Genomic DNA, 13,519 nt, shown 5'->3' with positions numbered 1-13,519 from the left:
GATAGCAAGTCTGTATTTGTAAGCTGGAAAACCAGATCAAGCAATACAATCTTGCCCTCCTTTCTTCCCGTGGACGTAGATTTACCTCAGTAAATCGAACCACGTAATTCCTTGTGTCGTGATCTATATTCATTACCTGCATTTACTACTATCAAAAATTCGCCCAACCATCACTGGCGCCGTCTGTGGGAAACAGAGAACCAAATTTGTGATAAAGCGAGTTTTTGATCCTCTTCCACCAAAAAAATGCATACCAGATCACGTAACACCCATAATACCGTTCGTGATAACCATGAGGAAGCTAGTCCAGCCCGCAGGTCTGGAAAACAGCCTCGGGAGAAATCTACTTCCAGTTCTCACGGAGAAGGAACAAGCCGCTCAAAGACTCATCGCACCGAGTCTTCCCAGCAGCCCAATTTGAACGAGGCTGTCAAGTTGTTTTTGGCCGAGAAGCAGGAAGAGTTCTTAATTTTCCTGCAAAAGGGCCAAAAGCCGGAGACGAAAACGGTGGATTCTCCCTCCTCATCCAGACATGAAAGTCGCTACCGCAGTAGTGCCGTGTCTTCCAGGAAGAAGAATCCTCAACCCCGACATGTTCCTGTTCCTCCTCGGTACCGGAATCACAGGAGAACTCCATCTCCTCCATACCGAAGAGGTGTCGGGTTCGCCATGTACGGAGCATTGAAGACTCCGTTCTCGGACGATATCACCCGAACTCCCTTACCACAAAACTACCGAACTCCGTCAATGACTTATGACGGGTTAGTGAATCCTCATGACTTCCTGGGACGCTATCAGTATAACATGGCGAACCAGGGTCTCAATGAGGTCCATATGTGCAAGCTGTTTCCCGAGCTGCTTATCGGGAACGCAAGAAGGTGGTTCGATAGCCTCCCCCAAGGCAGCATTAGATCTTACCGAGATCTAATGGATGCTTTCCACAGGAGGTTCTTTCAGAAAGCGGAAGCCCGAATCACTTCGGCTCAGCTGCTTTCTACACGTCAAGGTCGCGACGAAAAGATCAGCGACTTTATGACGAGGTTCCACAAGGAATGCCTACAAGTAGATGATCTCAATGATCTACTTGTCATTTCGGCATTCCAAAATGGAATCCTGCCCGGAGCTCTCTACAGAAAGCTCGTGGAATGCAGTCCGCAAACAGCTCAAGAGATGTGGGACATTGCGGACCAGTTCTCCCGTGCCGATGAGGCAGACCGTCGCAAACGGTCTTTAGACAGCTCATCCCGAGGAGACGGGAGGAAGCCCGATCATAGCGATCAGGGACATCCTCGCCGAACTCCTTTTGGCGATCAGGGACATCCTCGCCGAACTCCTTTTGAAAGGATTCAAAGGACTCCGGTGCAAGACCGATTGGGGCCACGTCTCAATCCTGAGAAGCCGCCCGCCCGCCGTGATTCCGGTTGAGATCGGCGTACCCAGTCCCCGAACTCTAAATTTCTCCTCAGAAATGAATGATGACGGACTGAGAGCCGAACTAGATCTGGCCGAAGAAAGAAGAGAATTGGCCTGCATAAAAGCGGCCAAGTACAAGGAGCAAGTAGCCCGGTATTATAACCAAAGGGTGAAAAAGCTGCAATTTCAAGTGGGAGATCTCGTCTTGAGAAACAACGAAGTAAGCCGAGCAGAAAAGCTGGGCAAACTCGAACCCACATGGGAAGGTCCATATCGGGTGTCAGAAGTCCTCGGCAAAGGGTCTTATAAATTGACTCACATGTCAGGAGAACAAGCACCCCGAACATGGTACATTTCCAACCTCAAGAAGTTCCATTTGTAAGAGACAGTCCGGTCAGTCAGTCTTGTGTCTAGTTCGGTCCTAGGGGTATGTGCTTTCTTTGTTTTTTACTTGTTTTTCATGTTTGTCTATGTGCGTTTTGTCTGTCTATGTGCGTGTCGTCTCTTACAAATGTTACTGAGGTATCTTGTTCTTCGAAGGCTGATCCCCTTTTTAGAACATATATAAGCCAACGATTGTGAGTCCAAGCTTCTAAGGAGGATACAAGACCACAATTCAGCTTAAGAAACAAGCAGTCCGTCGAACTGCAACAAAGGGAAAGTCCGATCCACGCGATAAAACTCGCCAAATTAGGACAAGGGAAAGTCCGATCCACGCGATAAAACTCGCCAAATTAGGACAAGGGAAAGTCCGATCCACGCGATAAAACTCGCCGAATTAGGACAAGGGAAAGTCCGATCCCCAAATTAGGACAAGGGAAAGTCCGATCCACGCGATAAAACTCGCCAAATTAGGACACAAGCTTAGTCCGGTCAAAGAAATTTACTTCATAAGACCAAAGACGAGTCCGGTCAAAGAAGTTTATTTCATAAGACCGAGGACCAAGTCCGGTCAAAGAAGTTTACTTCATAAGACCAAAGACGAGTCCGGTCAAAGAAGTTTATTTCATAAGACCGAGGACCAAGTCCGGTCAAAGAAGTTTACTTCATAAGACCAAAGACGAGTCCGGTCAAAGAAGTTTATTTCATAAGACCGAGGACCAAGTCCGGTCAAAGAAGTTTACTTCATAAGACCAAAGACGAGTCCGGTCAAAGAAGCTTACTTCATAAGACCGAGGACGAGTCCGGTCAAAGAAGTTTACTTCATAATACCGAGGACGAGCACGATGAAATTTTTTCGCTGAGCTGTAAATACGCAGTGATAGAAGCGAAATGAAGATTTCATTTATTAAAACTTGTTCGGCATACAACTCCGCTGCCCTACGAGAAGGCGTTACGCTATTACAAAGGACTATTCTACTGTCCCTGGTTGCTAAAGTTGAGCCATCTATTCACAAAATCCTCGTGAAGCCGAGTTCGGGCGTTCCGGGCAGCTGAAGAATAAGCAGGTCGACGAGATGCTCTGATCGACCTACCGCCTCTTCCTTGAGTCCGGGAAGTACTGGCACCTCGGCGGCGAAGAGTCTCTTCACGAAGCATTTGTTGATCTTGCTCACTCATAATCACAGCTCCTCTACGAACTTCAGTCCGTCCTTGTCTTGACGTTTCCGGTTGCTCCTGAGTCCGTTCTCGTCTTGACGTTTCCGGTTGCTCCTGAGTTCGTTGCTGATTTGGAGTAGGATTTTGAGCAAGTGGATCAGAGGTTTGAGCTGGAGTATGAGCATCTGTTGGCGGGAAATGCCTAAGGAATCTCTCGATTGAAGGACGCCGGGAAAGAACGATGTCGTACCGAGAAGCCCAGCGCCGCAATGATTTCACAACTTGTTGGCAAGCCGAGCTCTCCAGCGCATTGTTCCTCCGGAGTACATGATATTCCTCCCACAGTTCGTCAACTCGTTCCTGAACTTCAGAGATGGTCATTCCCCCGCGCCTGCTGATGAAATCCTCATACGCAGTCCTCTCAGCGACAGCTGTATTCAGTTCGGCCTCCAGATCTTTCTTTTCGGACTCTAAGTCCTTATTGTCGGCCTCCAGCTTCACTAAACAAGCCAAGAGTTCGTCATTCTTCATCTGGTCAGCTATGGCTTTTTTCTCAGCTTCGTCTAAAGCGGAAGAGTACAGCCGCTTCCAGTGAAGTACCTCCAGCTCCTTAAGAGTTAAGAATACAAAGCTGCTATGTCAGTTTGGCATTTCATTTTACCGAGCAGGTAGTAAACCACAACAGGAGTAAAAGAGAGTACGAAAAGCTATACGAAGACACAAGTGCAGAAAGAAGAATTTTTTCATTCATAAGAAAAAAAAATTTTTTACACAAGGGCTTCAAGGCCATTTTACAACAAGGAAGAAACTAAACTAAGAGAAGGGAGACGAAATCATACTCCGCCAGCTTCGTCTCCGGCTCCTCGGTGAGGTTCAGCTTCCTTCTCCTTGTCTGCCTCAGCTTCAGCATCGGCCTCCCTGCTCCCCCCAGCCTGCTCGGTGCCCCCATCACCGATCAGCAGCACCTCTTGCTCGGCCTGCCTGTCTCCGGTCTGCTGATCAAGCTGCTCGGTCTCACCCTCTCCGTGGAAAATTGGAGCGGGTGAAACTGGCCCTAAGGAGGCAAAGATAGCCTCCATATTCTCGTCCCGGTCAGCTCGGCAACTACGAACTCGGTCAGCAGAAAGCAAGACCGAGGACGAAGCAAGCTCCTCAAGGAGCGGCAGACTCTGGAGACGAGCCGCTATCTCTCGGCCGTACAGTGGCAGAACGACTTCGGGCCCCTGCTCGGCATTATCGGTCATCAGTTTCAGCAGATCACCGACAAAGGCCGAAAATTGATTGCTCAGAAAGAGTTTCTCCGCGAAAGCACGGAGAATCTCCCCTTGGGCAACCACGGCGGCAGCATCCCTCCGTTTCGTCTGCTCTCGCTGGATGACGAGCTGGTTTTTGGCAAACTGGGCTTCATCCTGGGCCGAGATCCTAGCAGCTCTGGCCTTCTCAAAGTCTGCCTTAGCCTGTTCGGCCTGGTGACGAGCAGCCGCCAACTTCCTCTGCATCTCAGCATAATCGTTGGACGCTTTGGAGAGTTCAGCGGCGACGAGCTTGGAGAGCATATCGTTCCTCTGAAAATGGAAAAAGGAAAAAGTCAACCGAGGGGCCACAAAAAATACAGAAAAAAATGCAAGGCCAGAAAATCAAGAAGAGAATTCACCTCGGCGAAGTCCGTGGGCCATAAAAATGGCTCACAGATATGTTCCGAAGGAGGCGCCAAGACCACGTCTTTCTCTGGCGCTCTTGGGGGCTTCTGGGTCTTCCCCTTCCCCTTTGCCGAAGTGGACTCCGGCTTTTTTGGATCCGAAGAAGAGGTCTTCTGCCTCTTCGGATTCTTCTCGGCATCAGGCGCCGAGCTGGTAGCCTTCTGTTTCTCCGGCTCCTTAAGCTCGGAGGATTTGCGGCTAATCTTATTCAGCATGTACACTGCCAAAAAGCAAGAAAGCAAAGTTAGTTTTCGCCACAAAAGCAGTAAGGCACAAAAAAGAATTCCTCACCCTCGGTCTCTTCATCCGAAGACGAGGAGTCGAACACGAAGTCGCCCTTGACGAGCTCAGACTCCAGGTACTGCTTCCTAATCATAGGAATCTTATTGAGCTCGCCCTCGAGCTCGTCCAACGGTTCTAACCGAGGATGAGGAATCACGGACTTCGGCCCTCTCCAGGGAAAGCCCGGAGCCGCTGTCCTATTATAAAAAAAGAAGCGATGTTGCCACTTTGGCCACTTGGTTTTGCAGAAGGCCCTAAAAGGCTGTAAAGGGATCAAGTAAAACCAAGATCCTTTTCTCTTAAACTGGAAAAAATTAAGGATTGCCCTCAGAGACAGATCCTTGTCTAGCCTACGCAGTTCGGCAGCAAAGGCCGATAAGTGCCTCCAAGAGTTCGGAGTCACCTGACCTAAAGGGAGTTGAAAAAAATCTAGCAGCTCTACAAAGGCAGGGGGAAGAGGGAAACGAAGCCTGCATTCCAAGCCGGCTTCGTAAACGGTGGCGTAACCCTCCGGCGGCGAGTCAGCCCTATGAAGGTCGTCGGGAATCGCAACCTTCCCCCCAGGAAAAAAATATTTTTCGTGTAAGGATATCACAGTATCCTTACTCAAGATGCTGTGAAAATACTCTACGGTCTTCTCCCCGGATTCTTTCCGGCTAGAAGACCCCTTATCCCCTTTCCTACCGCTACCTGACTCAGAAGAAGAAGAAGAAGACATAGTTCTTACTCTTTGAAAGTCTGAAGAAATTCTGAAGAAATTCTTGAAAGCGGAAGGAAATTTTTACGCAAAAGAGAGAGATTGCAGAAGAAGCAATAGCAAAAGTGTTCAACTGATGAAGAAAGGACGTATTTATCAGATTCGGAGAAGATTTCAAAATCATCGCACCGTTTCGAATCCCACCTTTTCAGGATTCAACGGCCGGATTTTACTGTCGCATTTAATGCAGTCACGCGCAAGGCACGTCCCCTGACGTCAGCCTTCCCCGTACCTTTATCCAGAATGCCGAAGTGACTCGCTTCGCCGAAGTGATTCACTTCGCTTTTCGGGGGGGGTAGTGATGGGGTACGTACTAAACAAGCCCAATAGCAGTGGCGGCCCATCAGCCCAAAGCCCAAGGAAGAGTATCAGTTCGGCATTACCAAAGAGTTCGGCCCTAGCCTACAGCTCGGTAAAAGCCGACCAATCAGTTCGGCATTACCAAAGAGTTCGGCCCCAGCCTACAGCTCGGTAAAAGCCGATCAATCAAGCTCTACTCTCAGATCGGCAAAAGCTGCTCGGCAATAGTTCAGCAGTTCGGTCTCAGTATTCGACCGAACTGGGAGATAGTGGACTCATGCAGAACCTCCACGACCTCCACTACACGATCTATTTAGTGGTGGACCCATGCAAGATCTCATGACCTCCACGACATCCACGATCTAATTAGTGATGATGTAAGCCACGACCTAATTAGTGATGATGTAAGCCACGACCTAGTTAGTGGTGATGCAAGCCACGATCTTAGTTCAATGTATAAATAGAACTTAGATCAGATAGGAGAGGGGGCTCTCTAGACATCAAAGATCATGATAGCAAGTCTGTATTTGTAAGCTGGAAAACCAGATCAAGCAATACAATCTTGCCCTCCTTTCTTCCCGTGGACGTAGATTTACCTCAGTAAATCGAACCACGTAATTCCTTGTGTCGTGATCTATATTCATTACCTGCATTTACTACTATCAAAAATTCGCCCAACCATCAGTTACCATCTAATAAAAACAATAATACTAATACTGAAAGTTAAGTTGATAATTAGTCTCGAAGTATGAGCTCTTAGGGATCCAGTCAATAGGAATAACAATAATCAATAACATTAGTAATTAATTATGTCTCCCCTTTTATTAATTTATAATGACTCGTATCATTCATGTTAGACTCACTTCCATAGTTCATAGCCATAGGCAATAGTCATAGTTTTTACTTTTGAGGGATTAATTATGTTCGCTAATCTCACTTATATTTAATTCATATTACCATTTTTTTTATCATTTATTAAAATATTGTGATTTTAGTAGATCATGTCAAAGTTATAATAAAATTTACTACAAATTATCTTCAATTTTGCTATAACTTTGTTTAAAAAGAACAAATTGAACTTTAATTTTATGCATTTGTAAAATTTAGTACAGTACTTTCCTGTCAACTAAAAGAATAAGTTTTGATATATATTAGAATAAAAATAGATATATAAAATACATGAATAAATCGAACATTGCTTTTATGTAAATTGAAAGATCTCAACAATACTTTGTAAAATATTACTACAAAGTGTAAAATACATGAATAAATCGAACATTGTTGCCGGGTGTTGTTTGGCTCTTTTCAGTCCGGCCTATCCGTTGTCCGCCCACTTTATGTAGTGGCAAACCTTCTCTCGAGCTTTTATGAACTTGGAATGCTTCTTGTCCTCGTGTTCTCTTAAATAATACTCCCTCCGTCCCGGACTACTCGCACATTTCCTTTTCGGCACGGAGATTAAGGAATGAGTGTATAACAAAGTCAACAATTGCGGCTGTAGGTGATAATTTTTACTAAAAATGGAAAGAGTGCAAATAACTTGGGACGCCCAGAAAGGAAATAAGTGCAAGTAGTCCAGGACGGGGGGAGTATTAGTATATTGTTATTGTTGGAATGTTCCTTTTTTCTGACTCTATAGTATTGTAAATCTCTTAAATAATACTATTAATAAGGGTCGATACCTGCATGGCCCCATGACTCGTAAAACCTCAGTGGTCTCTGCAAAAAGTATTGCTTAAAATTATGTGCTGGAATTGGAATCCCATTGATGGCTTCCATCTTTAATCATTCTTCTTCATGCAGTCCAAAGATGAAGAGAAAATTTGACTAATGGGGGGCAAATTAAAACACTTTATGTTTTAGCATCTAACTTCTATCTATATTTCTTTATTTTCACCTTTTCCCTAATCAAATTTATCACATGCAATCATGCATTGTCAGATCTGATTTTCGGCGATACGAATGTTGAATATTATAAACTCTAGTTTTTTTAATTTATCAAAAAGAAAGAAGGAAATAAAGAAGATGGAATATAAGAATCATTTGGCTTTACAAAGAAAAGAACCATTAGTGTCGACTTTTCTATTAATTAATCTTGTCGTAGACTTTGTTTTTGGCTTTCTGTCATTAAGTTTAGATGCCCCTTTTTCTCCTTTTCCTACTTTCTGTGGATTATTGTTTATTACTATGCAGGTCGGAAAGAGCATCGATGCTACTCTCTTCGTCCCTGAAAATTATTCTTCATTTTGTCATTTTGGTCTATTCAATTTTTTTTAAACTTTTTCACCACAAGTTACAATATTAATAATGTGAGTCTTACTATCAATTTTTTTTCTTTCTCAATTGATTTATCAATTTCAAATTAAAATTTATATAGTCCCTAAAGTTTTTATATTAGGGAGTATCAACATTTAATACCTTTTTTCAGTTAATTAACTTATTCTACAATTATTTATCAGTCAAATACTATCTATTCTATTTATATGTCGACATATGTTCTTTGCTTCTAGAGAGGAATAGAGTTACATCAACAGATACTTTGAAAGTTTCAAATTGAGAACATCAGAATTTTGGGAAAATATTTCTGGATTCTCTCTTCAGAGCATCTCCAATAAGAATAACTAGCCATAACCTAGCTATAAACTCCTCTTGCCACATGATCAGCACTAAAATTCCTCCTGCCACATCATCAGGACAAGCAACTGGACCAGCAATAGCCCAGCCACAATAAACAAAATTATTAAAAACAAATAATTAACAATCACACAAAATACGGAATTAAATTTACGACACATATACAGGAAAATTCAATAATAATATTAAAAATTTAAAAAGTACATTAATTAAAAAAAGTACATTAACAAAAAAAATTACATTAATTTAAAAAAAAACTCTTACTCCACGCACGAGCCCCCGCCTCCGCCTCACGTACTCGTTAAAACAAGTGGTGCAAATGAAAATGACGTCCATATCGCGTATATATAGTGTTTCGAAAAATAAATAAATAAAAAAAATCCCGCTCGCCGATCTGGAGCCTGCAATGGCGGTCAGGATATCGGCGAGCGCTCGCCGGCTGCAATGGTTCGGCGAGCGGACCGGCGAGCGCCAAGAATCGGCTAGCCGGTGCGCTCGCCGCTATTGGAGATGCTCTAACAAATGTAACTCTACACCGATATTCGTGAACGTTGTACTTCATTTTATAGCACGTGACTGTGTGTGTGTGTTGATAATGCTACTTTCATAATTACATCAATAGCAAAAGCTCATAATCAATGAAATACTATAACACGAGATTAATACAGAGTCTAAGAAACCTTCTTCAACTCTTCTTTTCCATTCATGTAATGAACCTGCATAACTGATTATTACAGCAATTTTGAATGTACAGTTCCAGCAGAATCCAGAAACAGCTCGAGTCCGTTTCCGACAATGGAGATGTTAACCTTTTCTGGCCATGACATCCACTCCTCCATCTTCAGAGATTTGCCATCAGCAAAGTGGGAAAAGAAGCAATATATTACCGTATAAAAACAAAATAGAGAAGTGGTGCTGGACAAGAACTGACATGCATATAACGTAAGAATCCATTTGTAGGAAACCATAAACAAATCCAAACTAATCAAGATATGTAGTTAAAGTGAAAGGTGGGAAGCACTACAATTGTCTATCAAAAAAAGAAGACGTCGAGTCTTCTTGTTTACACGATCCACCAAAAATATAATAACCGAAATGGCTTAAAGTAGCACGTTGTCTTCAATCCTAGATATATGCAATTTTGCCTCCAAATTGTCACAACCATTACATGGACAAATAATGTGTATTTCCATGAAGCAGAATAAGGCTATAGAAAATGATACTGTACATGGGGGGTGGGTGTCTCTCGTTTCCCACGAAAAACATGCAAGCTGCATGATGAATTAAGGAGAATTAGTGGGGTCGGTAAGAGAGGGAGAATGGTATAAGAAGAACAAAGAATAAGATGATGAGAGAGAGTTATGGGATGCTATAGTGATGAGAAATGTACAGTAAGCCAAAGGAGATTAACATAAATAACTGATTTAGACAAGTGTACAAGATCAATAATAAAAAGAGGTGGGATCCCACCAAAGAGGTAAGGCCTACATCATGAACACTTTAATTCATGAGAGATCCTTGTTCCAAGTCTTTGCTTATATATCTGTATCAACCACTTCATTTGCAGCCATAAGTTCAAAAGCAGCATTTTAGAGTCTCTCTTCTCCCCCAGCATACCACACTACTATTTCAGTTTCAGCTTCACTTAGATTTCGCCATGCCCCTCTGTTCCGTTGCACCAAAACCGGAAAACGATGACACTCAGCTTGCCACAGGTCTTCCAACCAGCCAAGAAGGTTGTGATACAGTTTATCCATCTTTCCCTTCGCAGCCCTTTCTTCAACGGGTATCACACCCCATCACTCTAAAGGTGATCTCTCTTCTCTCTCTCTCTACGCACACACAAATCTCTCACATAGTGGGATAGAAGCTAGCACGAACATTCATGTTCATAAAACCCTCTGATAGGTAGGTAGCTTACATGTTTAAAGATGCATTTGATTATGGAACATAACTAGCAGTGGTAACTTAAAAAGATTACTAGTGGTCCGGACAAGATGAAGATTATAATTTAGAAAAGCGTTTCTGCAATAGATAACAAATAGTTCAGTCCTAATTATGTTCTTATGTTTCAGTTTGAAGAGGTTGTTTACAAGGTAAACTTGGAAAGAAAAGGCACTTGTTATGGAGGAACATCAAGCGCCAAAGAGAAGACAATACTCAATGGGGTGACAGGCATGGTTTCTCCGGGAGAGATACTGGCTATGCTTGGTCCATCGGGCAGTGGAAAAACCACCCTCCTTACAGCCCTCGGAGGCCGCCTCTCCGGGAGCTTATCAGGAAAGATCATGTACAACGGTCAGCCATTTTCAGGTTCTATCAAACGACGAACTGGATTTGTTGCGCAGGATGACGTTCTATATCCTCATCTTACCGTGTTTGAAACTCTTTTCTTCACTGCACTACTAAGACTTCCTAAAAGCTTGACCAAAGAAGAGATAATACAGCACGTGGAGCACGTTATTGCAGAACTGGGTTTAACCAGGTGTCGCAACAGTATGATAGGAGGGCCACTGTTCAGAGGAATATCAGGAGGTGAGAAGAAGAGGGTGAGCATAGGTCAAGAAATGCTAATCAACCCGAGTCTGATTTTATTAGATGAGCCCACATCAGGTCTTGACTCAACCACCGCTCAAAGGATATTGAACACAGTAAAAGGGCTAGCTAGTGGAGGTCGAACAGTAATAACCACCATTCATCAGCCTTCTAGCCGGCTCTACCATATGTTCGACAAGGTAGTCTTGCTCTCCGAAGGCTGCCCAATCTACTATGGGCAAGCATCAACTGCCATGGAATATTTCTCTTCCATTGGCTTCTCAACATCCATCACTGTCAATCCTGCTGATCTTTTGCTCGATCTTGCCAATGGTAATCATAAGTCTTCACTTTCTTTAGGCCACCATAATTTTTTGCTACATGGCAGTCAATAAGCTTATTAAAACTTATCTTATGTCCTTTCTCGGACAAAAAGATAAATATCACTTAGAGCACTTGTGTTAGTTATCATTGAAATTTTAATGGAGTTTAAATGGCCCCACCCCGTATAATATTCCCCATTCATCAATAAGGATCACTTAGATCTTATATTAATCCATTACTGCTCCATGGAACTTGACACCTGCTAACAAGGACATTTTTCTTACTGTAAGCACAAAGTAATAATTTGAGACTATTAACAAGATGAGCTATTTGTTCAGGGATTGGACCTGATTTCCAGCATGCTACTGAGCACAACAACTGCACCCAGCAAGACCCTACGTCTGTGAGAGAACTTCTCATCTCTGCCTATGACAAGAACATTTCTACAAGGTTAAAAACTGAGCTTTTCAGTTCCGATGTGAGTAGCTACAATAACAAAAAGGAAACCTCCATAAGTAAGTCTACGAAGTCTCCTCCCTCTTACTAACACAGCTTTTACCTTTACCAATCTTGAGAGTCAGAAAACAATCTGCTCCAGATTGCTAAATGCATCTTTACTGTCTTGCTGATCAAATACATATTGTGATTTTCCATATGGTCCAGGGAATGTGAAATCACAGAAATGGTGCACAACTTGGTGGCATCAGTTTAAGATCTTGCTCTTACGGGGACTGCGGGAGCGAAGGTTTGAAGCCTTCAACAAGTTAAGAATCTTTCAGGTCCTAAGTGTGGCAGTACTTGGCGGGCTCCTATGGTGGCGCACCCCATCATCTCATATAGATGACCGTGTAAGGCTTTTTTCCTATGTCACTATAAGTTGTACTATTACTTAAGCTTGACTGACATCTCTAATGGGTTGAGATATTTTGAATTGTGCAGACTGCAATGCTGTTCTTTTTCTCAGTGTTCTGGGGCTTCTACCCACTTTACAATGCTGTTTTCACTTTCCCTCAAGAAAGAAGAATGCTAATCAAAGAAAGGTCATCTGGCATGTACCGGCTATCCTCCTACTTTGTAGCCAGAACAGTGGGAGATCTTCCTCTGGAGCTCGCACTACCAACAGCATTCACGTTTATCTTTTATTGGATGGGTGGCCTAAGCCCGGACCCAGTTACCTTTATCCTCTCTCTGCTAGTTGTCCTTTTCAGTGTCCTTGTTTCTCAAGGCCTTGGCTTGGCATTTGGTGCCATACTAATGGACGTCAAACAAGCAGCAACTTTAGCATCAGTAACAACAATGGTGTTCCTAATCGCTGGAGGATACTATGTTAGACACATCCCACCCTTCATAGCATGGTTAAAATATCTCAGCTACAGCTACTATTGTTACAAACTTCTTCTCGGGATTCAGTACAATGAGAACGACTACTATGAGTGTGCAAAGGGAGTTTACTGCCGAGTTGGAGATTATCCTCCCATAAAAGCAGTAGGTTTTGACCATTTGTGGTTGGATGCCTTTATCATGATGCTGATGCTGGTAGGTTATCGGCTTCTTGCTTACCTAGCTCTACAACGGGTGCAGTGAAGGATTTCTAACAGGCGGAGGGTGAAACAACTTTTTCTAATCATTCAACCGAGCAATAATGTTAGTTTAGGTCAATACCATTGCCAGGTTTTTTATCATAGATATTTACATATTTAAAATAGTACTACTACTCTCTGGCAATGGTTCGCATAAATCTGATCATGCAAAACTCTTAATCTCTTGTTCTACAAATTTCAAGCATCAACAACAAGAGATATCACAAGAAAATATGCCATATAAAAGAAGATAACAAGTGGAACTAACCTAATACCAACCAGCATTTACCAACAGAATGTGGATCTATGTGGGGCATATGAATCCTCTAATTGCTTAAGATTTACTTCCTGCAAAATACATTATCCAAAAAAAGAAAGCACCTCTTGAGAAACTGAATAATCCAAGATGCGCATGATAGTGAACCCCAGCAAAGGTATAAATGTCTAATCAATTC

The 13,519-nt window shown here is 43.0% G+C and overlaps 1 protein-coding gene across 1 annotated transcript; it reads left to right on the top strand.

The window, feature by feature from the left end:
• Positions 1-10,062: 10,062 nt before the first annotated feature.
• On the top strand, positions 10,063-13,198 carry LOC121750300 (ABC transporter G family member 14-like). The gene is made up of 5 exons (XM_042144819.1): positions 10,063-10,435; positions 10,701-11,493; positions 11,823-11,999; positions 12,148-12,332; positions 12,424-13,198. The coding sequence occupies exons 1-5, from the start codon at positions 10,283-10,285 to the stop codon at positions 13,066-13,068; spliced, it is 1,953 nt and encodes a 650-aa protein (XP_042000753.1). The 5' UTR covers positions 10,063-10,282; the 3' UTR covers positions 13,069-13,198.
• The last annotated feature ends 321 nt before the right edge of the window (positions 13,199-13,519 follow it).

The sequence above is a fragment of the Salvia splendens genome, chromosome 10 (genome assembly GCF_004379255.2).
Source record: "Salvia splendens isolate huo1 chromosome 10, SspV2, whole genome shotgun sequence".
Classification (NCBI taxonomy): domain Eukaryota; kingdom Viridiplantae; phylum Streptophyta; class Magnoliopsida; order Lamiales; family Lamiaceae; genus Salvia; species Salvia splendens.
This window is presented reverse-complemented; position numbering and strand designations above follow the sequence as displayed.